Source organism: Lutra lutra, chromosome 5 (assembly GCF_902655055.1).
Source record: "Lutra lutra chromosome 5, mLutLut1.2, whole genome shotgun sequence".
Lineage (NCBI taxonomy): Eukaryota > Metazoa > Chordata > Mammalia > Carnivora > Mustelidae > Lutra > Lutra lutra.
This window is the reverse complement of record NC_062282.1, coordinates 11,599,838-11,626,678: the sequence shown is the minus strand read 5'-3', so window position 1 is coordinate 11,626,678 and position 26,841 is coordinate 11,599,838. Positions and strand designations below refer to the sequence as shown.

The window sequence follows — 26,841 nt, the reverse complement described above, 5'->3', positions numbered from 1 at the left end:
GAAGACAAAATATTTCCCAACAGGCATGAAGTAGGGACACCACACATAAAACAGACAAGAAAAATGCTCCAAGGATGCATCCTGCCTGAGGCAAGGCTGCTGAACACACCATCCTTTCCTGCTCCTTTCTTGAGATGGAGAAGTAGAAAGGCCAAGATTGCCATTTTTACTCTCTATGAGAAGACATGCAGAGAAGGCTTTTTCACTGAACAAGACTTAAGTGGAGACTGTTTTGTTATCCCATAAGTTGCCCCGATTCAGTTCCCCAAAGTAGTGTGCATCTGAACACTGTCATGCAAAACTACAGACACACAGTACAGTTTACTCCTCTCTCTTACGGATGAGACCACATTGTTGGATCTGTTGACATTTTTCCTTTTATAAGGGAAGAACCTCTTTATTTCTAATAATGTTTTTATACTCTCCAACCTACTTGCTTAGTATTAATGTTTGTAAGTCAGTTTTATTTTGGTTATTATTTGTCTGGTGGATCTTTCTCTAATAGGTTATATACTTTGAAACTTCCTGGGTATTTATGTTTTAGGCGTGTCCTCCGAAAACAATAGCATGATTTTTAAGAGATAATCAGATAATCTTTTGTCTCTTTACAAGTAAAATCTATTTTGTATTTATTGTAATTACTGATACTTATGAACAAATTACTACATCTTATTCTGTGATTTCTATCATGATTTTTGTTTTGTTTCTTTTGCTTCCACCAGACCCATTTCCATGAATTTTTATTTACTCAGTTTTCTGTGTTTCTTTTCCTGCTAGGATTCCTAGGAAGCGACACTTCCTATCCCTAGACTGTACGTTGTTACTCTGAAGTGCTAACATGCCCCCAGGTTTACAGGTGTCAGGAAAGCAGTGGCTCCTGCCAGCCCCCAAACCCACGTGAGTGCTATCCTGTTTTTAACTACTCCAAGCCTACCTTTAAATGGTCAGTCCTTAGATTTATAAATATGCTTGTCAATTTCTATGCTCAATCTTGATCCCAGTCCTTCCTTCTGATACTTTCCTTTTTATTAACTAATTCATTTGATAAATACCTGCTGATCACTTAAACACACCAGGCACTGTTCCAGGGGTCAGTGAGAGAGAAACGAACAAAACAAAGGCCCTATTCTTGTAGCGTTCATATTGTAGCGGGTGCTTCCATTATTCTTACTCAACCACATGCCTTGGGGCACGTGGGTGGCGCTGACATTTGAGCACCCTACTCTTGGTTTCGGCTCAGGTCATGATCTCAGGGTCAAGAGATCGAGGCCCATGTCGGGCATGATAGTGGAGTGTGGAGCCTATTCAAGAATCTTTTCCCTCTCCCTCTGCCCCTCCCCACCACTCTCATGCACAAGCATTCTCCTTTTCTCTCTCTGAAATAAACAAATCTTTAAACAAACAAACAAAAAACTAGGGCGCCTGGGTGGCTCAGTCGTTAAGTGTCTGCCTTTAGCTCAGGTCATGATCCCGGGGTCCTGGGATGGAGGCCTGCATCAGGCTCCCTGCTCAGTGGGAAGCCTGCTTCTCCCTCTCCCACTCCCCCTGCTTGTGTTCCCTCTTTCACGGTCTCTCAGTCAAATAAATAAATAAAATCTTAAAAAAATTAAAAAATAAAAAAATAAACTATATGCTTTAGTTCTTCTGGTAAGCATCTAAAGAGTAAACTCATTCAGTCTTGGTCTGCATTTTGTCATCATTGAACGATAGTTTCACTGGATCTGGAATTCCAGGTTCAGAGTTAATTTCCCTTAAGACTATTCTACCAACTTCCAGTACCTATGGTTCCTGGTGAGAAGTGGCCTTCCTTATTTCCTTTCTTCCTTCTTTCCTCCCTTATTTTTAAGATTTTTTTTTTTCTAGAGAGAGAGTGAGTCAGTGGAAGGACAGAATGAGAGGGAGACTCCCAAACAGACTCCCCACCTAGCACAGATCCCAACGCGGGGCTCAACCTCATGACCCCCAAGGATCACGACCTGAGCTGAAACCATGAGTCATTCGCTCAACCAACAGTGCCCCAAGAGGTTGACTGTCTTTCTAATAGCCCTTCTCAGAAAAGTTGTTTTGTCATTTCTTTTTGTTTTTAAGACGTTGTCTTTGAGGTTCCTTAGTTTTACAATAATGTATTTCAGTTTGGCTGCATCCTACTAGACAACTTCTTTTTAAAGTAACTTTTCCCCTACACCTCCTCATAACTTCCATATCATACGGAACGGACACACACAACGCCAACGTTATTGTCATCTCTCCCTTCTTCACTCCACTTTCTTTCAAAGCACATTTACCAAATAATAAGTTGTAGGAAGACCCTGGCCTGGGTGACTTCCCCGCCACCCCATGCACACCTGACTTCCTCCCAGAAGCCTTTGCGGTGCCTACTTTCCAAATAAGAAAGTTAATCTGAGAAATGTGCAGAGATTTTTCCCAATGACACAGTTAGTGAGCATCACAGCCAATGCTCCAACTCACAAATCGCATGCCCTAAACACACTACACACTCTACATCCTCTTTCTAAGTACACACATGTAAAAAAACTGGAGAAGGACAAGAAATGCTGGTCTCTCATTCCAGAAATGCAAGGAGAGCCATTACTGTTTGACTATCAGGTGAAATCTCACAAATGAGTCAACAGGCATTGGTACAGTAAGTATGGGAAAACATTCAGGGCATTTTTCTGAGTGAAGAACACCTTATTTTATGGCCCAAGCAACAGACAAAATCATCTTTTTGAGCAGGTAAGAACAACCTCACTCTCAAATCTGAGCATTACCTCCTCTGAACCACCTTTAAACGTATCTAGCCAAGGGTCACTCATCTCAAATGCTAAAACGAACTCAAAACCAACAACATAGGTATTTATGGCAGAAAATAGTGAAGCTATGGTTTTACCTGTGCTACTTCTTCAAAATCTTCATGACGTTTCTGTAGAGCTCTGGCCCGATGAAGAGATTTCCCCACACCCGTATGTTTGCTCAGAAATGCTTCTCCATGGTTCTCAATCCAGTCGAGCACCTACAATAAAATACAGGTATACATGCCATAAAAACAATGTTCTGGGGCGCCTGGGTAGCTCAGTGGGTTAAGCCTCTGCCTTTGGCCAGAGGTCATGGTGTCAGGGTCCTGGGATCGAGCCCCGCATCGGGCTCTCTGCTCAGTAGGGAGCCTGCTCCCCTCTCCCTCGCCGCCTACTTGTGATCTCTGTCTGTCAAATAAGTAAAAAAAATAAATCTGTTTAAAAAAAAATGTTCTGTCTCGTTTGATGGCTAGGCCTACCCACCCCCCACCCCCCCCCGCCCTGATACATTCTGTTGTCAAAACTATAACAAACAATAAGCAGAGGAAGAAAAACCTGGAAGCAACTGGACACGAATCTACCATATCTGATCAGCTCTCCCAATGTGGTTTTCAGCAGCTCTTACTGTAAAAGCATAAGTCCGTCTCTGTATAACGATTAAGTCTCCTGTCATTTTATGCGCAATGGAGCATCCAAAACTGAGTGGGTTTTGGATAAGATAGTGGTTATCAAGCCACAGACAACCAGTTTAACTTGACATTTTTATAAGGCTCAAAGCTTCCCAACTCAGGTAATTCAAGTTTAACCACAGAGTTAATGTTTTTCTGTCCCTTCTTTAGACCACTGAAAACATTCAAATAGAACCTAAGAAAACAAGACACTTCAATGCCTCTGTCCTGGTCTTTGAGGATAATTTATTCTGTAAACTACTAAGCTGTTGTCAAAGCTAAACATTCCATGAATTTAATTACATAAAAGTTCTTGCAAGTTGACGTCCACCACATACAGAATGGGAATAAAAGTGAAGCAGTGCGGCCCGACGCTTCTAGGTTCAGAGCCGAGGCCGAGGATTTCACTGGCTCTCGTACTTGGGAAACCACAGAACACTGACATGAACAAAATATTTACATTACCATCAAATGTACTCTTCGCCCCTTTCTGATGGGGAAAAGAGAACTAGCAAACAATAAGTCAGTGACATCTATCCCTAAAAACTAAAACTTTAGTACAAGGAATTCAAATATTCGAACACATTTGTTACCAAACTGCTGAATGCCACCTGTCATACTTTGCGTTTCATTTCTATGGTAACACTGTACAGATCAAAACTACCTCTGATAGAAGCGGCAGCTGGGGCAGGCACAGCCAGGACAGTGGTTGCGGGGACAACGGAAGCAGACCAGTCACAGCACCCCACTAATGGCAAAATATAAGGGCTCTTAACATTCAGTGCTATGAAAAGGATCCCTTGCCCTTTGTTGCCTGCAGTAGAGAGAGATCAGTGGTGCTGACAGAACTGTTTAAAAGAAAAAAAAAAAAAAAAGGCAGCTGGTAAGGGCCAGTCGTCGTCCAGGGACACCTGGCCTTGTTATACATCACTCCAAACCAGCGACCTTCTGAAGCCAAGGGTCTGGCCGAGGGCCCTTTCTGCATAGGGTTTAGTAAAGTTAGTAGTACACGTAAATAAAATAGCTTGCAAACCCGAATAAATCGCTGGTGGTCCTCTTAAGACCCTGCAGAATTAGCAAAGGTGTTGGTGCATGGGGGGAGAGGGCGGGCATGGAGAACCCAGAGGCCAAGCCTTGCGGCAGAGGCTTAGCTAAAGCCACACACCTACCTTATTGCCACGGCTCATTTCTGAACCTCTTTTGTCAATGCCTCCCATCTGCTAGCCACTCGGGGTCACACTACCAGAGTGCTTCTTCGTGTATCTACCTGTAACCTGTCACCTGGCTCCCAGTCCTCCTGAGAGCTCACTCATTTCCACTCTCTGTTTCTAGCCTTCACTGCATACCCCGGGTTGGGCTATGTGTTCTTGGTCAAGTTCTTTATCCTTCCTGGACTGTGGCTTCTGTGGGGCTCAGGGACATGTGAGGTCCATGTCAGGCACATGAACACCAGCGTGGTGGATATGCACTATGGGCAGCCTCTCCACCCGAACCACAGCACGTGGCAGACTGCCATCTAATTTACAGCCCAGTGGTGGCACAAGCTATAATTATCCGTAGCTTTTCAGTTTAACTTTTTTTTTTAAAGTAATCTCTACACCTAACACAGGGCTCAAACACATGACCCCAAGATAAAGAGTCACACACTTCTCAGACTGAGCCAGCCAGGCGCCCCATCGATTGCTTTTTAATTAGTGTACATTATTTTCCTTTCTTGAGATAAGAGAGAGAGAGAGGGAGGGAGGGCGCTCCAGCACTACCATTAGTAAACAGTGCTACATTCACACCTGACTTCAAGGCAGACATAAAGCTGCTGAATTGTTTACATGAATCTCTTAATTTTAATATAAAACACAGACCCTGTTTCACTCCTACGAAATGTTCATTGACAAGTTCAAGATGTCTCAACCTCAAGGATGGATACAGTTAAATGGAATGTGCCTCTGGGCATAGGGCCAATACCACACAGGAGACAAGGATCAAATATTTTTGGCTTGAAAAGAACTTAAAGATACGTAAGTACACCTAGGCTATGGTCTCCCTAGCTGTCAGAAAGGGCTAAGAGATCTTTCTTTTTTTTTTTTTTTTAAGACTTTATTTATTTATTTGACAGACAGAGATCACAAGGAGGCAGAGAGGCAGGCAGAGAGAGAGGAAAACAGGCTTCCTGCTGAGCAGAGAGCCTGATGTGGGGCTCGATCCCAGGACACTGGGATCATGACCTGAGCCGAAGGCAGAAGCTTTAACCCACTGAGCCACCCACGTGCCCCGAGATCTTTCTTTTTAACTATATTTTGCATATTCTTCAACTTTACTGTTAAAAGTTAAGCCACTTGCAAGCAGCAAATCTGATAATCACCAGCAACTCAATAAAGACTTGAAATAAGGGCACAATTTCAAAAAGAAAAACGTAAACATTATTTGGTAGAAACGGCTGAGGAAGCAAAATACAGTATATTTAAAATAATAAAAGTTTGGTTTTGAACCCCAAGAAGTCTTTCAGGGAGTGAAAGTTGGAAATTAAAGCTACTATGAACCAACCGCTCAGAGTTACAACTTTTCTTTCATTAGAGCTTCCTTTAGACAGAATTGTAAATACCAGATAAAATTTTATTTCCAACAAACATGAAAGTAATTCAAAAGTGTACGAACGCCAAGCACTTAAAAAAAAAAAATAGTGGCAGACAATTATGAAATCCAGCTCACATTCATAACCAAATACCCCACGAGGCTTTTGCTTCTTTTACAAGTCTGAGAACACTCCTTGGATTGCCAAGGAATCCTGAACCAATAGAGGTGTCCAAACAGCATCTCAAAGACATGCCTACGGAATCTCTTCCATTTAAAACATAAAAATACTTGCAAATCAGGGGCTTCATCAACCTCTTCCAGTGAGCCACCTCCCTGACCTCAGCTGTAGCCAGCAGCTGTCGTCTTGTAACCCCAGCCTCAGAAACACACTGGCACAGTGGTTTGTGGTGCTGCTGCTAGATTGGAGGAAAAGGACAAAAGTGATCCCTTCCCACAGGCTACCTGGTCCCTGGGCAGAAGAGCAAAGCTGGGAGGCCAATGCCACCTCCCTCTTTGGGCAGATGGGGTGCTACGAGCTCATTTCGCTGTACATCAGTGCCCTCTAATGGACACAGTGACACCACCAAGGTCAAGGTCACTTCAAAGTGAGACACCAACACAACACGAACACCGTCTCAGCATCTAAGTCAAGATGTCAGATGGGTGGGACATATTACATATTGTTTAATTTAACTCCCTGTTTGTAATTACAAGATAGATCATGATGATGGCAAGTATGATTGTGCTCATTTCCTCCCTAATAATTATATTGTTGTCTGAGAACCTGCTGCTGCGGCAAGCACCGGCCTGGGCTGTGTGCGCGCTAAGCCATCAGTCCTCACAGCGTTCTGGGACAGGGAGGCACAGCACGTCCCCATTTCACAGATGGAGACACACGACCAAGGATCCTCGACTACCGTATGGAAGAGTCAGTCCGGGGGCTAAGACCCTGAAAGTCTGGTCAGAGAGTCCATCCTCTTAACTTCTGGTCTACAGCTCTTGAGTCGGCTCAAGTGCCACAGAAATGGGACAATAGGGCCTGGAAGGAAAGAGCTGTTCTTGTCTGCAAACAGCTGGGGGTTCCTGGGCAATGACCTCTGCCGAAGTGACTGTTACAGTGGACAGCAAACACCACCGTGGGCACCAGCTGCTGGCGCCCCTCCCTACCATGCGAGCCACGCGGCAGACTTCCGGGGCCGCCCTGCACGGCCCGTGCGCTCTACTGGGACGAGCCCCCACCCCACGTTCACAGCCTCCTGGATTGCTATTTCCGGTGACTGCTTCCTTAAGCATTTGGGACTAAACACTACACCCCTGTCAGAGGAAACTAATTCTCACAAACCTGTGTCTCAACCGTAGACAGCATGAAGACCAATGCAGAGACCCTCTCCCTTTTAAATCAGGGTGTTTATGTCCAACCCCGAGCGGGGGAGCCTCCTGACCTCACCGCGCGTCCCCGCACCGCCGCCGGTGTTATCCACGGAGAGAGGATTCCACACTGTCTGGGAAGGCCGCACACGCAGGTCCAGAGTCCCTTAGCCACAAAAAAGCTGAAACGGCTCTGAAATTCTGAATATTTTTTCAAAACCTGGTCTCAAAAATTCATTTGGCACGAAGATCCGGCTTCCTTAGTGTAGTTCAGAGTCCTTGTACATTTGGCTACAGAAATCTCCATGCTTTCCTTCAGGTTATGGGGGATGGCCCGGACCCCCGGGGTGTCCTGTATCACACGCTGTATGCACTCTGTTACTCCTAAAGTCTGAAAAACTCTTAACCCCCAAACACATCTGTCCCCAAGGGCCACAAACGAGAGCGTGGATTTTGATTACTGTCCCTATGCAATGAAATGGGGGCTCAGAGACGTGAAGTGACTCACCCAAGAAAGAAGACAGAAAAGAGATTCACGTGAAGGTCTTCCCAGCCCCAAACTCAGGCTCTAACCCGTCATTACATTACATCATGGCTTGTAGATACTATATGAACACTGTAAAAGTATTTCTAAAATTAGAGTTCTAGCTCTAGGATAGCTGTTTATAAAAACATCTATAGATAAGACCTCATACATAAAACCACCAAGAACACATGAAGCCATCTGGTTTTACTGGGAACTCGGTCTGGTTTTATGGGGAATTCGGGATCCAAAGAGTATTCAGGGAAAGTATCCAAATATCTGCGAAATCCAGCCATCATTTTAAAGAGACATAATCAGTGAATAAGTGTTTTCTGTCATAATAATAATGAGAACTCCTTCTAAGTCACATTTATTCAGTTCACAAAACACAAACACATGGATCAAGTGAAAAACCAGGGTAAGTGTAAAATACCTAAATGTGTTCTTTTTTAATATGAAATCAGATTTTTCCAGTGGCAAAATATTAATTTCCTCCCTGCCCATTTCCAATAAAACCAATATTAACCCAGTTTCATTTAGTTACTTCCTTCTTCGACCCCTGTTGGTTTTCATTTAAATCACCGGGGATGCCAATCTCGAAACAGACATACCATGTTTCCAGAGCTCCCTATTTTTAAATTTTTTTTTTCTAGTGCCATTTTTTAAATAAGTGGTCCTAAACAATTATTTAGATCAGAGCTTTCTGGATTTTCAAATCAATGTTATTTTAACAATTATAACAATGAATGAGTGATTAAGCAACATCACTGCAAATTTGCTAACCTTAAGCAGGAGACCAAAAAGGAGGCCTTCACTCTCAGACTGTTAAGAAAGCCTGTGTCCAGCACTGCCGTGAGGATATCCAATATTAAGCCACTAATGAAATTTGCCCACAAAGTTAGCAACACAAAAGAAGGATACTCGGAGTTTTTATTATTGAATTCCACATACACACCCTCTCTCAGGCTGCCTGGTACCTTCCCCGAAAGCTCAGAGCATATTTCACCAGCACCCCTGTTCATGTCCTTCCCTTTCTGGTGGAGGCCAGACTCGCTGAGCACCTGCACGGAGAACAGGAGAAGGACACAGCCTGGGGCAGGTGTGGGGAGAAGGGCTCGAGACCGCTAGAAGCCACAAGTCAGTGCAGAGGGGTTCTCTCCCCTGCCTTCTCCACCCCCACTTACCCACTCCCAAGGGGACTAACTGAACCGTCACAGTGGTGAGCAACTGTAGCTTCTAGAAAGCCCTTCCCCAGTCTGATAAGCTCCGCTTCAATATTCTTTCCTAAGTAACATGTCAGTTTAATTTTGCTCTTTGATTAACTCAGAAGTGAGCAATCCTCCTCAGGTCAAGAGCTGTGAAGCAGTTAGAAAACCACTGGGCTTCCTGGAGCTTCAGTAAAGTCACTGGTCTTTTTCTACTCTCAGTTTTATTAACTCGAAAATAAGGAGCTCAGCTTAACAGGATCATGAGGGCCTCTGGCTCTAAATTCTATGATCTGCATGGCCCAACTTCCACAGTGAGATATGAGAGACACAGTCAATACACATTTGTGGGCTTTTGGGGACTGAGGGAAGAAGAGGGAACTTTTCAGGCCCACCATGCACAGGTGCCTGACAATAATGATAGTCCTCCATTTCTTTATTTCTCTTCACTGGAGCCAAGAACTGTTTCTTCATTCATTATATTCCAAAATTAGAATTAAGTTTGTCCTAAAAATCTATAAAATTATTCTTAATATGGAAAGATATTCTTTAAAAAATATGGTTTCTAGAACATTCTGAAGTATACTGAGCCTAATGCTCACTTGGAAAAATGGGCTATTTAAACAAAAAAAACCTCAGCAAGTTACACAAATATATAGCAAATATTACAGCAAATGTGGAATACAGAACCACAATGCCCTGTGTTGCAAGAGCTACTTTAAAAAAAAAAAAAAAAAAGATTTACTTATTTTGAGAGGGAGGGGAGAGCCTGAACACAGGGGTGAGAGGAAGAGGGGGAGAGAGAATCTCAAGCAGACTCTCTGCTGAGTGGGAGCCTGACTCGGGGCTCAGTCTTGTGACCCTGAGATCTGGACCTGAGCTAAAATCAGGAGTCAGATGCTTAACTGACTGAGCCACCCAGGCACCTGAAGAGCTACTTTTGTTTAATCCAAGAGCATATGAAATATTAGGAACACGTGCTCCATGTACACTTTCTGGGCTAGAAGGGAACGTACGTGAAGTCAATGAAGAAGGCTCACAGAGGGCTTGGTGGGGATTCAAGATCTAAATGTGAGACCTGAAACCATAAAAATCTAGAAGAGAGCATAGGCAATAATTTCACTGACACTGGCCATAGCAACATTTTTCTAGATATACCTCCAGAGGCAAAGGAAACAAAAACAAAAATGAACAAAAATGAACAAAAACAAAAATGAACTTCATCAAAATGAAAAAACTTCTGCACAGTGAAGGAAACAATCAACAAAACTAAAAGGCAACTTACTGAATGGGAGAAGATATATGCAAATGACTTATCTGATAAAGTGTTAGTATCCAAAAAACACATACAAAACTTAGACCCAAAACCCACCCAAAACCAACACCCAAAAAACAAATAAGCCAATTAAAAATGGGCAGAAGATACAAACAGACATTTCTCCGAAGCAGACATACAGATGGCTAATAGACACACGAAAAGATGCTCAACATCACTCATCACCAAGGAAATACAAATCAAAACTATAATGAGAAACCACCTCAAACATGTCAGAATGGCTAACTGAAAGCATAAGAGACAACAGATGTTGGCGAGGATGCAGAAGAACGGAGAACCCTCTTGCACTGTTTGCTGGGAATGCAAGCTGGTGTAGCCACTCTGGAAAACAGTATGGAATTTCCTCAAAAAATTAAAAATAGAACTACCCTACCAACCAGTAATCACACTACTACTTGGGTATTTACCCAAAGAATACAGGAACACTAATTCAAAGGGATATAAGGACCCTGATATTTATAGAAGCGTTATTTACAACAGTCGAATTACGGAAGCAGCCCAGTGTCCACTGACAGGTTACTAAAGAGGTGTAATGGAGTATTATCCAGCCATAAAAAGGAATGAAATCTTGCCATTTGCAATGACATGGATGGAGCTAAAAAGTATAATGCTAAGTGAAATAAGTCAGAAAAAGACAAATACCGTATGTTGTACTCATATGTGGCATCTAAGAAACAAATGAGCAAAGGGAAAAGAAAAAGAGAGACAAAGCAAGAAAGAGATTCTGAACTACAGAGAACAAACAGACGGTTACCAAAGAGGAGGTGGTGGGGGGCAATGGTGGAAAGGTGGCGGGGATTAAAGAGCACACTTATCATTAGGAGCTCTGAGTGATGTACAGAACTGCTGAGTCACTGTACTGTACACCTGAAACTAATATAACACTGTGTGCTAACTATACTGGTATTAAAATTAAAAACTTAATAAAAAAAAGAGGAGTTGGTGGAACTTTAAACTTTTACATCATCTAAAAATATTTAAATCACCAGTTCTCATGGTTATTACCCTAGTTTTAATTACATAAGTACATGAAATTTCTTAAGGAAAACAAAAAAGCTAAGGAAGGAAAGGAAGGAGGAGGGTAGTAGGTAGGTTTTTATTCATATAAATAGTCTTGATCTTGGATATTCCCATCAAACTCCAACCAAATCATCATTCTGTCAGTAGTGGCTAATCTGTATCTTTCCCATTCCTAGTTTGGAAATGAATATAAGAGAGTCCGGAGTTATCCACCCACCCCCCCAAATCTTCCTATGTCCAGGTCTTACCCTGGGACACTGAAGTTCTTATGTATAGCTAGTCTCGTTTCTGAACACGTCTGCAGGCGTGCACCATCCCCTGTCCAGCTAATCCCTGTGCATTTTCCACTTCGGAGCCCCAGGCAATGTGGCTGGCACTCAATAAAAGGGAGTCCCACGGGGCCTGGGGTTTTCCGGGCTCTCCTGCTCCTCAGCACAGAGGTCCTCAAGGGCTTGACAACCTCTGCTCCCTGCTCACTTCCGATTTGCCCCAGTCTCCTGGGCTCCAGCTCCCTGTCCTGCTGGCTCACATAGCCAGCTCATGTATCCTATAGTCCTGGATTCTGTCTGCTTGGGGGTTAGAAATTCACCCATTTCCCACCCTTTGAACTCCCACTGTTGGCTTTCAGCTCCTTCTGAGCTTGGATACTAAGATTACCCTCACAGTCAAGTCTCTCCTGAGTTCACTACCACAAAAGGTAATTAAAGCTGGCTCTAAACCCACCAGGAAGACCAGCACCAGCCTCCACTGGCCCCCAGCAGCTCCCCGAACACTTACCCTCCAGCACTCCCTAATTCCAATGGAGAAGCTCTCAGAAAAGATGGTAATTGTCTAACCACTCTTATCACCAGCCACATCAAAACTGTGAGTGTGGGAATGTAAACAGAAGAGAATGTTAAGTAGCTAGGGCTATATAATGATTCTGGTGAGTGGGACTAGAAAAACCCACCCTCCTGACTTAAATTAATAAACAAAAGACAATGAAGTTCAGAAAGTTTCTCTCAAAAGCTAGGTCCATTATAAGTGATACCAACCAAGAACTCCTAAGTCAAGCATCACAATGAGATGGCTTTTAGTGGCATAAGGATAGCAGCCTAGGTGGGACCCAAGGCAAACCAATAAAATAGCTTTTCTGGGCACCTGAAACCTCTTTCTTTGCCTTGATGGCCTATCCTGACTTCCCTCCCCCTGCAGCATTTAAGACCCTCATTTTGTATTCAAGAGGCCAAAATCCATACTAAAGACCTCACTGCATTTGCACAATTGCCAAGCACTGAAATTATCCCTTCCTTCCTGAGCCACTCCTGATTCCCCAACATCAAGCAACACTCCTATTCCTTCAAGCAGATCTCCTAGTTAGATCACTTGTCTCCAACATAAGGCCAACTCACCCCCATTCCAGAATAAAACTTTTAACCCAGAATAATCTTTAATTAGAAATATTGGGTAATTCCTTAAATTTCTTCACCTATCCGTTCACTCATTCGACAAATACTGAACTGAATCCCAGACACTTGGGAAACACCAGTGAGTAAAATCCAGATCAGCGCCCCACGGACCTCACACTGCTGCTCTCCACGACTCCTCTGCAACACGCATGGATGGCCGCGAGAGGACTCAGCCTGTCTCCTCAACTGGAGTCTCCCTCCCTTCACCTCACTGGCCACACTGCAAACAGGGCGAGCTTCCTAACCCAGGCAGCATCCTGTCCTCCACCCCCCGCGCCCAGAGCGTCGCGTCAAAATGCACGCGGCACAGGCCTTGCCTGGTGTGAGCTCAGCAGAGCAGGGGGGAAGCGCTGGCTCAACAGAGTGGCTGTGAGAGTCAGAGAGGCGAGCAAAAGACCCGTGAGTAAGAACCCGGAGCACAGAGACAAGCCGGATGCCATGTACGTGTTCCTCGGGTAAGCCTCACAGCCACTCACAAGTCACCCAGGCCCTGGCACCCACATAAGCACTCAGGCAAGGTGCACCGTACCCCTTCACCGGCATCCCGACGCTTACAGAGCCACGTCGCAAGCTTTCATCATGAGGTCACCTTCCCAGCACCTGCCCCGTCTCCTACCTCCACACCCCTCCGTTCCACCCACCCCGGGCTGCCTGCCGCTCCGTGGACAGGCTCTGGCCTTCTGGGTCTCGAATCTCAGCGCAGTTCACGCTGCCCAGTCCTCGGCCTGCTGACTTCCTACCCATCCTTCAACGAGCAGCTCCAAACCTACCTCTCCTGTGAAGGTGTTCACGACCTGCGCCTCCATTACAGGTCTCCTCAATTGCCCTGTATACCAGACCCCGACATTTGACATGGAGACAGACGAGGCTTTCTGGAACCCCCACGTTTAAACAAATCACTGAAGCTCAGATATTCACCCTCAAGATGCCTGAGCAAGGTAGGCAGGTAACATGGAGGAGGGCGGCGAGCTGTATGTACTCCCTCCCTCACTCCAGCTAACCCCTTCGGAGGAATGAAATGACTCACATCCACGCCTGAGCGAAATTATACCTGGCAACAACCAGAGGCATTAAACACTAAATCTGAGCATGTTATGGTATAATTTATTAGACTATCAAATGATCTGCTTTTACTAGATTACAATTCCTTGAGAAAAGGACCTTTGACATATGCAACACAGTTACCTCTGTATGTCTGAGTGTCACACATTTGAAAAAGAAAAAGGAATGAAATGTGGGTGAGAAGAATCTAGAAGATACTGGATTTGTTTCACTGTTTTCTCAGTTAATGGCCCCACATCAGCCTGGAAGGAGTTCTTCCATGAAGTAACTCAGAGGGGTGACGTTCACACTCGCGGGCGGGGGTGGCGGTGGGAGGCTCTCTTGGGGAGGGCTGCCTACTTCAGGAAAGGGAATTCTGGGGCCCGTCCACCTCGCCCAACGTGCTGGAGTAACTAACTGGCACCAGTGTGAGAAGCAGGCCGACTGCAGCGGCGAGGAGGCAAAGGAGCAGGCGAGCAGACCACCGTAGGCTACTGCCACGCGCATCTTCGCCCTTGAACAAGGACAGCCAAACTGCTGACGTTAGAGCGACCTTCGTTGTAGCCTACGCTGGAGATCACTGCTCTGCTCGGCAGGAACGCAAGCGCACACCCACGGAGGGTGGCACCAACAGTGAACGCAAGGCAATGGGAGCACATCCATTGCTCTAGCGACAAGAAAGGGGGCAGGGTATTGGTTTTCTTTTTAAGTGAACGTGACAAAGGGCTCTACTTGCCAGCAGCAGCATGTGTGTCTGAGTCCGTCCCTAGCCCGCTCCTCCAACAGCAAGGGGCCTCCCCGCCCCTGCCCCCACCCAGCGTCTGGGTATCTGAAACACCTTCCATGCAGAAATCAGAACATTCCCTTAGCTTGTGAAAAAAAAAATTGAACACTAAACCAAAATTATTCAGGCTTCGAAGATCATGCCGTTCTTCCTGGAGAACACGCGACTGACCCTCTGGCTTCTATGCTTTGGAAGATTTTTCCATAAACATGCATGTCCTCTGTTCTCATTGGGAGGGCTGTTTCCTTAAAAGTGTCATCATTCCATCATTTCTCTCAGCAGGATTTATGGATGCCTTTTCATTACTCACAACAACCAAGCAGTCTTAAAAGCACCTGTGGTACCTAGTTGACTTCTATTTTTTGTGGATTTTGTGTTCATCTTTACAAATTTACCTGTGGCTGACAATGTCTTTGATAAGGACTATTGGTTTATTTTTCCATTTATTCTCAGCTTACCTCTCCCAGTCTATGTTCAAAATAGCAAAAATTTCCACGTGTTCTAATTGCTTCAGTTTCAGAAACACACAGTTGGTTCTGACATCCTATGGACTCCTTCGAGGTAAAGTGCTTACTTGGCGCAACCTTACCAACTTCACTTCTTGCTCCACAAGTCGAGCCTACACAGCAGTTCCCGTTTGCATGACATGTCCAGACCATTCCAGATCATTTAATCAAAAGAATGTTTCCCTTAAAGAGCAATTCTCTATTTTCTATGGAATGCTAATAGGACCATATATGCATCATGTGTATTGCAAAACACTTTCTCCCACTGACATCCAACACAACCTACTGATGTTTGAGAAAAAAAAAAAAATCTGGCTTAAAGAACTGGTCTCATAATTATCATAATTACCTTTCTACATAGAAAATGTAATGTTTGGTGTTTTCAAATTCAAGGGCATTAAGTACTTGGTGCCAAATTAGATGGCTAGACTCCTCAGCCTATTCCCAAAGGTGCCTCTACCCCCTCCCCCATAAACTGCTCAGTGGCTTATTCTCATGCGCCTGGCACCCTGTGGAGCCCTCAGAGTTGGGGTGACCCGGGGAGGGAGAGCCGCTGCTGCTGCTTCAGACACAAGTCCAGAAGGCATGCTGGTCCATGCGTGTGTAAAGAACACTTGATCCAAGGGACAGAGAGGTGAGTGGGAAAATCCTTTAATAACTGCACTGAAACTATTAACACTTCATGATCTATGGAAGTTTTAGACAATTAGGAGAAGCTAATATTTATGCTTTCAACCACAACACCTCTTTCCTCACAAATAACTCCCTGACATTGACCTTCCCTGTTCACTCCCTAAGCTATATTCTTTCCCTGGCAATTACCCTCTTTGATTAAAAGAGCATTGGAAAGAAACATGAATAACATCAAAATGATCATTTTGGAGGCACTTGGTATATGGAATCTTCAGAGAACTCAAACACCCAAAAGCAGAATCAAAGCACTGTATGTGAAAATTAAAAATTATAGAGAAATTTAAAGTATTCTGAACTCACCAGACTCACATTACGTGAAGAATGATGTTCAATGAAATACGGAAGAGTCTATGTGCTCATCGGAACACAGCACGACTCTCCACCATCTCGGCCCACTGAGCAGGAAAGCCCACTGGCCCTTGGATGACATGAGGTGGGGGGAATGAAATCTGAACCTGTACATGTCTGAACAATGCTCCTGGGCGCTCAGGGAAGAGAGAGAGGTTTTGTTCCAGACTTAACCACCGTGACCGCCCACCGCCTCCTCGGGCTTCCCTGCACACATACCCCAGGATCCTCCCAGCCCCAGCATCAACACCTCATCCACACCCTTTTTCCCTCTATTTTAGAGCAAGGACACAACCATTATCTTGTTTCTCAGTAACGTTGTACCATACTGTACCTGCAACCACAGCTTTAACCCTCGAAACCCTGGCAGCAGGCCAATCCTCTCTACCCCGTAAGACAGGCATGAATAGTACTAGGGCCTAGGCTTAAGCTTACTTTTATAACAATAACAAACAAGGTGAAAACTGCTTAGACACTGATAGTCCTAAACTCCACTTTCTGTGAACTAGACTCGAACCTGTTAAGCACCTACAGGGCACCAGGAACCGCAGGGCCTTCCGAAAGGGAAGGGACGCGCAGTGAGCGTACTGCTCCAGGAACCAGAGAGCACAGAGATGCTGAGTTGTAAGGGAGCCAGGAGGAAGCCCCTCGGGCACTCTTCTCAGCAGTCAGTGTAACTGGGGACGACCTGCTTCAGGAACACATGCCCGAGTCCCCAGCGGCGGCCCTGCCCCGGCTCATGTGCTCTGCCTGCGCGAGCTAGCAGCTGGCGGAAGCCCATGCGCACATCGTCAGCACCACGGCCAGTCTCGGAAAGCAAAGCAGCTGTGCGCGCGTGCGCATGTGCGTGTGCGATCCTCCCATCTCCCTGGCTTTATCTCTCAGCACAGATCGCCCGGGATGGCACGTGCTCCCCAAGCACCCAACTCCATCCCCCCGCGGCAAAGCGCCCGGAGACTGACCTGCTGCACGTCTTGCTGGAACACACAGAGCTGCAGCCGCTGGTGCAGTCGGACCTTGCGGTGCTGCCAGATGTTCTCCAGCTGCCGCTGGTGGTGCAGCACCTCGTGGATGACATCAAGGACGTGGTGCACGGCCTTGGAGTAGTTGGCAGAGGCCGTCAGGGAATCAGAGCTGCCGGGGGTCAGAGGCCGCTGGAGCTTATCGAGGAGCGACTTCCCATCCTGGCTCACCTTCCGACAAAACAGAGGGGCAATTAGCCAAGGGCCGCCGCTTTACCCAGGCCCGAGACCCGGGCAGTGCGCTCGGAGACCTGCGTGCGCACACACACACACGTACACAAATATAACTGTAGTTTTACTCAAAGGCGTATTTTATAAAGAACAAAATAAAATTTAAAACAAATCCCTCAGTTCTCCAGTGATGCCACAGGACCAAATGTGGTCGAACACTGAGTTAAAAGAATGTTCACTTTCATACATGATAGTTGATGCCATTCGTAGTGAATAAACATCATATTTTGCCTTAAGTGGCATATGTCAGTTAATATAATTACACTGCTGAGTTATCTGCAAATTAAAATTCAAATGTAATAATTTTCTCTTGAGATATTGTTAGAATTAAACAATCACAGTGGAGCCAAGTTTTAACACTGAATCTCAAAACCTCAGTTAAAAAAATGCTATCTAGCCCTTGGCAAAGAATCTGTACTTAAACTTTCTGATGTAGTTGGATAGCAATTTTACCTCACAGGATAAAAATTTTAAAGTGTCATTTTACTTCATTCATGAACTTAAAGAAATTTTAATTAAAATGCCATCATTCTTAATTATTTTTTTAAAGTATCCTTTAAAAAAAAAAGACTTTATTTATTATTTGACAGAGAGAGATCACAAGTAGGCAGAGAGGCAGGCAGAGAAAGAGGAAGGGAAGCAGGCTCCCTGCTGAGCAAAGAGCCCGATGTGGGGCTCGATTCCAGGACCCTGAGATCATGACGTGAGCCAAAGGCAGAGGCTTTAACCCACTGAGCCACCCAGGCGCCCCAAAATGCCATCATTTTTTAAAACAGATTTCAGTATTATTTCTATACTCTGGCAGCTAACTCCCAAATTACAATGAAATAAAAGCATTCACAGTAGCCACAGAAATAAGCAAAGATAAAAGTGGAAAATGGAAAGAAAAGCACTACATATTTTTCATATTTAAGTGCTTCTTAAGATTTATAAAGGACTATGCCAGATGCGGTAGAAAAAAAATACGACATCAGACAATAGAAAAGCCACGTGGCCTACAATGTAGGAGGCTGTGATCTGCCGGCTTCTCGTGTCAGCCCTCACCTCGATCCCTGTGCTCAGATACTGCTGAGTCTGGAAACCTCACTGGGTTTCTATGGAAGGGAGGAGCAAACAGGAGCCTTGCGGACGGACACAAGCAGGGTTCAGAGTCAAACCCGCAGGAGCGGGAGGAGGAGGGGAACGGAACACATCGACACGGAAAGCCGGTAGCAGCCAGGAGCCCGTGGAAGAGCCTTCCAGGGTCTTACAACCTCCAGTCATGCTGGAATGGAACGTGTTTGATTTCTAAGACCTGATTCTGAGACCTCCGTGGGAAGTGCTAACTGTTCCCCACAAAGGCTGGTTGTCAGCCTTCCTAGATTAAAACTGATCAATAACGTCAAGACAGCAAAACGTCAGCAGAAACAGCCAAGGTGACAGAACCAAAGAAAATAGGTGAAAAAGAACCAACTAAACCACTTAGTATCAGGCATGTGTAACAACAAAAATAGTGAAAATAGAAGTCTTCTAAAGCAGAGAGCTTTCCGCACGAGTCACTGAAACTCACGTGGGCATTTTCAATACAGTGGAAAGGGATGTGGAGAGGGATGCACCATGACGGATTTGGGAAGGGGCTCGTGGGGAAGGATCGAGAGAGCCAGGATATTATTACCTCGAAATGAAGACCTTTCCTGCTCAACTGTCTGAGCTGGGCTCTATTTAGCATATACACGTGTAGGTCCTTCCTTCCTTCCTTTTTTTTTTGGCCTACTCTAACATACACTGATTTTTCCAGGAATGCGATTACCATGTTCATCAAAGCAAGGCAGTGCCTGGTTTTCTTTTGAAATTTGTAAGAGTTGCTTACCATTTCAAAGTAGCAGCACGATAATGCCATTCTCTCTATTGGAGTCACCAATATAACACATGTCCAATCTGCACTTGATATATTTGCAATGGTTTTTTGATCTATGGCCAACATAGATAAAGATCTTAATACCTATTTTTTCCTTCTATTGTGCATGTCCTTAGGCATTTATAGGAATACATTTTATTATAAATCACCTTTGTCTCTAATTTATACTGTAGCATATATGTGATTTACATATGTGTACACATATAAATTTTAGGTGAAGATAGATTATTCATACATTTTTTATAGCAGGCATCAGAAAATGTTTTGTTAATCATTGGGGGGTGTAGCTTCTCTTAGGATTGAAAATCAGTGCCCTGGAGTGCCTGGGTGGCTAAGTGGTTAAAGCCTCTGCCTTCGGCTCAGGTCATGATCCCAGGGTCCTGGGATGGAGCCCCGCATTGGGCTCTCTGCTCAGCAGGGAGCCTGCTTTCCTCTCTCCCTCTCTCTCTGCCTACTTGTGATCTCTCTCTGTCAAATAAATAAATAAAATCGTGAAAAGAAAATCAGTGCCCAAGTCACACACTTCACATTCTATAGAGCCTAGTAAGAATTCCTAGAAATATTTCCTCTAAGTTTTCCTCCTTATAACAAACATAAGTCAAGAAACCCACAGAGCACACGATTTGGTGAATATGTGTTAGAAGGCTATAGATCAGAGGTATGGCAGAGGAGGCAGTTACCTCCTCCAAGTCCACTGGCCCCTCCTTGACAGCCAAACCCTGATCGCCAGGGATGGCAATTCCGCAGTACAAAATTGCATTTCCCAACCTCGCTTACAAGCAAGAGTAGCCAACACACAGAAATAAAAAATGTTGAGGGGGCTTCCGGGAAAGACATTTAGCGGGTGGTGTATGCTCAGCCCCTCTTGCCTCTTGCCCCTCGCTGCTCCCAAGAACCTGGTGGAGACGGCTAGAGCTTTGGCAACTGATAATAACGTTGAGGCAGCCTTAAGAATGGCAGCCTCCCTGCTAAAGGGGCAAAAGACAATTGCATCCAGAGATCTCTTACTAACAGAGCTACTGCACCAGCCCTGAAATGCCAGCCTTGGGACTTCTACACTGACAGAAAGCAACCTTATCTTAAGCCACTGTTTTACAACATACACTGGAAATACAAAATTCTCAGGCCTCACCACGTGCCCTCAGGCATTCGGGAGACACCATTAATGTTCTACTATGAATAAATAAATAATATGAGCAAGAATATTCCAATGAATCTGTCTTCCCTTGGGGGTCTCTGCAATACTTAGCAGAGCTCTGGAGCAGATACCACTATTGGGTTTAGAAGAACACGCTGGCTCATGACGGATGGGTGGTAGGAAATGGCTGAGTTCACACACAGAACGTGAACACACAAATACCTCAACATAAGACAACTTACAAGTAGAACCCCGCCTTCTGGGAATTCCTAAGCAGGGACTGAGGTGCCAGTGTCAGTGTGACCGCTGGTGCTGTCAGTGTGACCGCTGGTGCTGTCAGTGGCAGACGGATTCCAGGCAAGAGAACATCGCTTACGCCCACTGAGACCAGACGCAGACAGCGCGCGACTCCAGCACATGCTCACTGTAGCATTTCTCCAACAGACTTTTCAGACACAATTCTATCCCCGTGCAGCTTTTTTTTTTTTCATTTTTGTTTTAAAGATTTTATTTATTTATTCAGGAGAGAGCATGAGCAAGAGAGAAAGAAAACGACCAGTGGGAGGGTGGGGCAAAGGGAGAAGCAGGATCCCTGCTGAGCAGGGAGCCCAAGGTCGTGCTCAACGTGGGACTCAATCCCAGGACCCCAAGGTCATGGCCTGAGCCAAAGACAGATGCTTAACCGACCAAGCCAGCCAGGTGCCCCACTCAGTGCAGCTTTTGTAGATGTGTCGATTGAAAAGAAGCTATGCAAGCCCATAAAGGATATCACTTCTATTTTAGTGACTTCCAGTAAAACGTCTCCCTTCATTAATACAGTAGTATTACGTAAGGAAAAAATATGCTACATATTTATGAAGGCTACCATTCTATCTCAAAGAAATAAAGATTTTTAAATGGTACAGAATAACCAGAAGAGAAATAATGAAAGACACTGTAAAGTATACAGCAGCCAAAATATTACTATATACTTTAAGTACTGAAACAAATAGGCTACGTTTATAGTATGTGAGGCAGTTCTAGATTTCTTAACCATTGAACCAGGTGAATCAATTTACTGAAGTTATATGTTTTGTCTAAAAATAATTTTCTAGCTTTCAGGCAGTTCAACCCTGTCCCACAAAGGGATAATAAATAGCTCAAGAAAAAGATCAACCTTTATTATCAAAGAGCAGGACTTCTATAATTTTTGAAGAAATCAAACTGACTCATTTTTTTCAGGTTCTGCTCTTTTTCTTGGAATACAGTGCTCGAGGACTTCACGGATAGTGCAAATTGCATTTTACAAAGACTAATAATGTTCTATAGGTGTACGAACTAATATGTTCTAGTAACTAAATCAGTTAGGACAAATGAAAATTCTTAAGTGTTAAAAATCCAGAATAATGGTCTGTTCCTTGAATTTTTTTTTTTTTTTTTAAGATTGTATTTATTTGAGACAGAGAGCATGGGAGTGAGCAAAGGGGAGAGGCAGAGCGGGACGGGGGGTGCGGGGAGCAGGCTCCCTGCTAAAGAGGGAGCCCAACACGGGGCTCGATCCCAGGACCTGGAGATCATGACCTGCACCAAAGGCAGGCACTTAACCAACCAAGCCACCCAGGCACCCCTTGAGTATTTACTTTTAATCAAACTCCACATAAGATTTATAAGATTGGGGAGCCCTGGATTCCTGTGTGTTCCACCGCACCCCACAGAGACTTGCCTATTCTTACGTTGGGTACTCGGTGCTGCACATTTCCCGTAAATCAGATGAGAGCTAAGAGATTCCACCTGGAGTCTTCCTCACATGCACAAAGAAGGCTGCTCTGATCTACGGAAAGGAAATAGCACCTGGACATTATTGCTTAGAGCTGCAAAAACGGCCACCTCCCAAAGAGCACATATGACCCGCAATACGTCAATTAGGTCTAAATGTGGTGGTGCAGATCTGAAGGTGCTAGGAAATGTTAGTCCCCAGATAGAACCCAAACAAGCAAGCAAAACACACAAAATATATAAAGGCACGATGAGAAATGATGACACTTAGCATGCCAGTGTCCTTCTTCGAAACTTTCAGGAAACAAGTTGCACCACTTTCATCAACTCGGACCACCATGATTTGTTTTGATTTTTTTTTTTTTTTTTGGCAGGGCTTGGGGCTTGCCACGGCCTGCAGAGCACACCCCTCCACGCAAAGCCTGGGAATGGCTCCACAGCCACCACTAGCCTTTCTAGCTCATGCTGAAATGATTCTGAAATCAAGTTCTAATATGACAGGAAGGAGTGATGATGAGTCCGCACGTTCTGAAGCTGTGGTCGATGGTCCTCGGCCAAACAGGAACACCTCTTCCCTAGATTAGGAGGTTAAACCTGGCAGAAGACAGCTACACTAAGAAGGTCCTACCAATAACAGAGGCCAATGACCTTCTAAAGGCCCTGACCTGGCAGTGGCATTTTCCCACGCATCAGGGAGGCTACCCGGAGAGAAAAGCAACATTCTTGCCTTCAGATTTCCCGGCTCCCCTCTGATGATGGTTCTTTCTCCCGGCCAAGTTCTCTAGTGGCAGATTTCTTGATCTTTCTGCTATTAGGTTTCTTACTCACAACCAGATCCATCCAACCATGTCTGACTCTCTGCTACCTCTCCCCAGGATTCCCAGAAAGGAAAAACCAAGAGAAGATGGAAACAGGAAACGGCTGGAGCAGCCCAGGTAGTTACATCAGGTCCATGCAGAGAACATGGCTATGTGGCAGATTCCACCTGGGCCCGCCATTTTCTACTCCTTCGTATTTCAAGCCCTGCAAGGCTTCTAGTTTGGAGGTGTGCGGAGACTGCTGCGCGGTCTGGCACCTCTGACACTGTGCCAAACGCTGACCCCAGCACCCGATCAAGAGCAACGCTGCATTACTTAATGAGGCTTTGGAATGACCGGTTTATAGAAGTTCCTCTACGGTGAGGCCACCGAGCTTCCACGTACACCAAAGACGAGGGGTTTTAGTGAGCTGACTATCAACGTGACTCAGTTTGCTGTTGTTCTTACATGCCGTTGACACTAATCATGCCATCACCCACGCACGCAGTGCCTCACAGAAGGAGGCCGACCGGCTTCACCGGCAGCGACCCAGTCACCTCCAGAACGGCGCAGTATGTCGGCACATCTGCTACACGAAGAAGCTGGTACAGAAATGAAACCCTGACGTCACTGCAAATCAGAGCAGCCAGGGCCGACGTGCCACCTCCCTTCCTCCCGCTCCAGGAGTCGCTAGCCACGGCTGCAGGGGCGAGGACCGTCTGCAGGTGTGCGGACACGCCCGCCCAACTCCCGCATTCCGTGTTCAGCATTCGGGGCCACACGGGCTTCCTGAGCTAAAAGTCCTCCACAGGAATTTAGTTTGTGGGGAAAGTGGTTGATGAGTTTGTTTGCTCAAAAACAGTGTTAAAAATGAATATCCTACATGCTGTTTCTAAAAGTATAACTTCCCCAGACGAGTCTGTTGCTTCACTCTCCTGTGATCAACCTCGGCAGCCAGGATTAGCCCCGATCCTGGCAAGGGGAAGCAAGTGCAAGTTCACGGGGCAGACGCACGCTCCGGCTGCTGAATCACAAACAGCAACACCATGGGCCGGGGCCCATGACAACACCGAGAAGCAGGGGTTTGTGACTTAGAAAAAAAATGCTGGGAAGATTTCCCACAGCAAACCGGTGTCACGAGAGAAACTGCAGACACTGTTTAAAGAAATAAATTACGGGGAGGAGAAGGGGAAAGTGAGAGGAAAAGAGAAGGGAAGGGTGAAGTCCTGCTGTCCACGTCCCTGCCCCTTGAGGACCCCGTGCCCCGGCGGGGTCTCAGAGTCAGCTCTGAGGACAGCCTCCTGGGGGGACCGTAACCCTTCAAACAAGGGCGAGGACTGGCTCCAGCATGGGGTGGGTAAGCCTTGCAGCAGGGACACCCAGAGGTAAGGACATCCCTTAAACACAGACGGCGACTCTGCATCTCTGGGCTGGAGCGTGAGAAGCTGCTTCGACCAGCACCCTGCAGTTAGAACGCCACTGATTCAGGAGAGGAAAAATCACTTCAAAATCAAATGGAGTCCTTCCCTTCCTCTCCCTTCCCTCCCTCCTGGCATAGAGGAAATGGCTCCCAGGGTCTAGGCAGGGAGGTGGGGGCGCCAACACAGATGTCCCCTGCAGGGCCTTCTAAGGCCCCGAGGAGTCAGGAGGGGGCAGATACACACAGAGAAGCCAGACCAAGTGGCTAGGAGATGTGATGGATGGAGAAAATACACTCCCTGAACAATCGGCTAATATATCTGGGGGTAAAGGAATTTGTAAACACAGAAAGGGAAAGGCTGGAAAGAGCCCCGCCGCGCTGGATTGGGAACGGAAACACCGGTATGGACACAAGGGGTCTAACCACAGACGCGATGCGATCCAGCAGCAGTCCCGGGTGGGGTGGCGCAGGGACACAGCCGTGCACAAGGGTTTCCCGACCGTCTGCCCCGAGAGCCTGGATGCACGGATGCCCCACAAGCAAACAGGCACTCCCGAGCGCCCCATCTTAGTCCCTAAATCCCACACAGCGCAACTCGGGCAGCTCCTCAGTGAGACGGTGGGTCCCAGGGATGAGGCCCGGAAAGAACGGAGTGAGCCTGAGAACATTAAGTAAGGGCGTGCTCCAATAATGGTAAGGGCATTAGAAAAACCAAAAGCAGACCCAAAATCCACACACAAAAAGGGGTTCCTTCTCCCTAAATGTGGACAGTTTAAGCATCAAAATAGAGTTTCGGATTATAACCCCAATAAATGTACCATACGTTCACACTGAAGTGATGAGTAAGTAGGAAAGAAAGACAATACAGTTCTTTCTCACAGTAGCAGAGCACGTAGTAAATGGAGGAGGAACACTGGCCACCAGGCGGCCTCGGCAGTGGTAGCTCAGAGGGGCAGAGGCCGGCGCAGTCTGATGAGAAACCGTGGTCAGTGCCTCTCCCACAAAATGCTCTTCAACACCAAATCTTTTTAAGGATCACTTTGCACTGGAGAAACCTTGCAGACACCAACCTCACCAAGGGGTCAAGGTCAACATCACCAGTGGTGAGAGGGGTCAGCATCCTGTGACCCTGCTGGGACACTTGGCTTTTATCAGCACAGGAGGAAAACTCCCTGGGTGGGCAGGAGGCTGAGGGTCATCCTAGAGACCAAAGGTGCTTTGTTCCTGAATACTGTAACAAAGACTAAACAATGCTCCACCGTAAAAGGAACCCAATGAGATGAGTCCACCAAGTGTGACACGTGCTGTTGACAGCATCCTGGGAAACAGCCCCGGGTCTGGGGGAAGGACAGCTGTGTTGCCAAAAAGCTCATATGCTGACTCCAGAGAGCAGGGAGGGGGGAGGAGCGACAGAGCCAATGGGGCAAAATGTGAAAAACTGGGAAATCTGGGTAAGGGAACGTGGGAGCTCTCTGTTCCATTCTAACACTCTTCTATAGCCTGAAACTATTTCAAATATTAATTAAAAAGAAAAAAGTTTGTTCTGTTCTATTGGAAGGCTTTTCTGTTCATTTCACTGTGAAGTTACTGTTTCCTTTAGTTTATAGCTCAGCTGCAAACATGTTTTTAGGCTAAAAATTGTGGTTTAATCCCTCAGCCTGAAAAGCAGTTTACTTGCCATCAAATTATTTAAGACTTTGTACCAACACAAACTCCCATGAAACTGCACAGTAGGTAAAGTGAAGTTCCCATGTCAAGATGCCCCATTCCTATAGAAGGCAGTGTGCCAGAATCATGTACTTTGCCAGAAGGACAAGGGCTCCAGGCAGACTGAACTGGCCAAGGTAGCCAGAGAATGACACTGGTCAGGTCAGGCTGACTCCGACATAAGTCGTGTCCTCTAAGACCGTAGCCTGGTTACTGCCAAGCACATTAATAGCGAACTATTCAGCCCCACAGGGGTCTGGAACCTATCAGAGCAATCCAAACACAGTTCCCAAGAAAATCACTAATATGTAGATGAGTGAAGGCTCAGTTACACGGTGGGCAACAGACACTCACTTTCCTGATTACAGGTCAAAAATCAGACAATGCCTTGAGATGGTACACTAGGGAGAAAGAAATTAGTGTGTTTTTTGGAACTCGCAATAATCCTCAAGAACTAACGTAATGAAAAAAATTATAGATCTATTCAACTTTCCATTTTACTGTTAAAAAAAACTATCACTTGGGGAATCTGGGTGGCTCAGTGGGTTAAGCCTCTGCCTTCAGCTCA

At 45.7% G+C, this 26,841-nt stretch overlaps 1 protein-coding gene across 1 annotated transcript in view; it reads right to left on the bottom strand.

Moving 5' to 3' along the window:
• Positions 1 to 26,841, bottom strand: part of TRIO (trio Rho guanine nucleotide exchange factor) — a 227,662-nt gene that overhangs the window by 165,230 nt on the left and 35,591 nt on the right. The window contains exons 8-9 of the mRNA XM_047730524.1: positions 17,269 to 17,499; positions 2,891 to 3,013 (exon numbers count right to left, since the gene is read on the bottom strand). Of these exons, the coding sequence (XP_047586480.1) occupies positions 2,891 to 3,013; positions 17,269 to 17,499 (354 nt within the window). The remainder of the gene's footprint in view (positions 1 to 2,890; positions 3,014 to 17,268; positions 17,500 to 26,841) is intronic.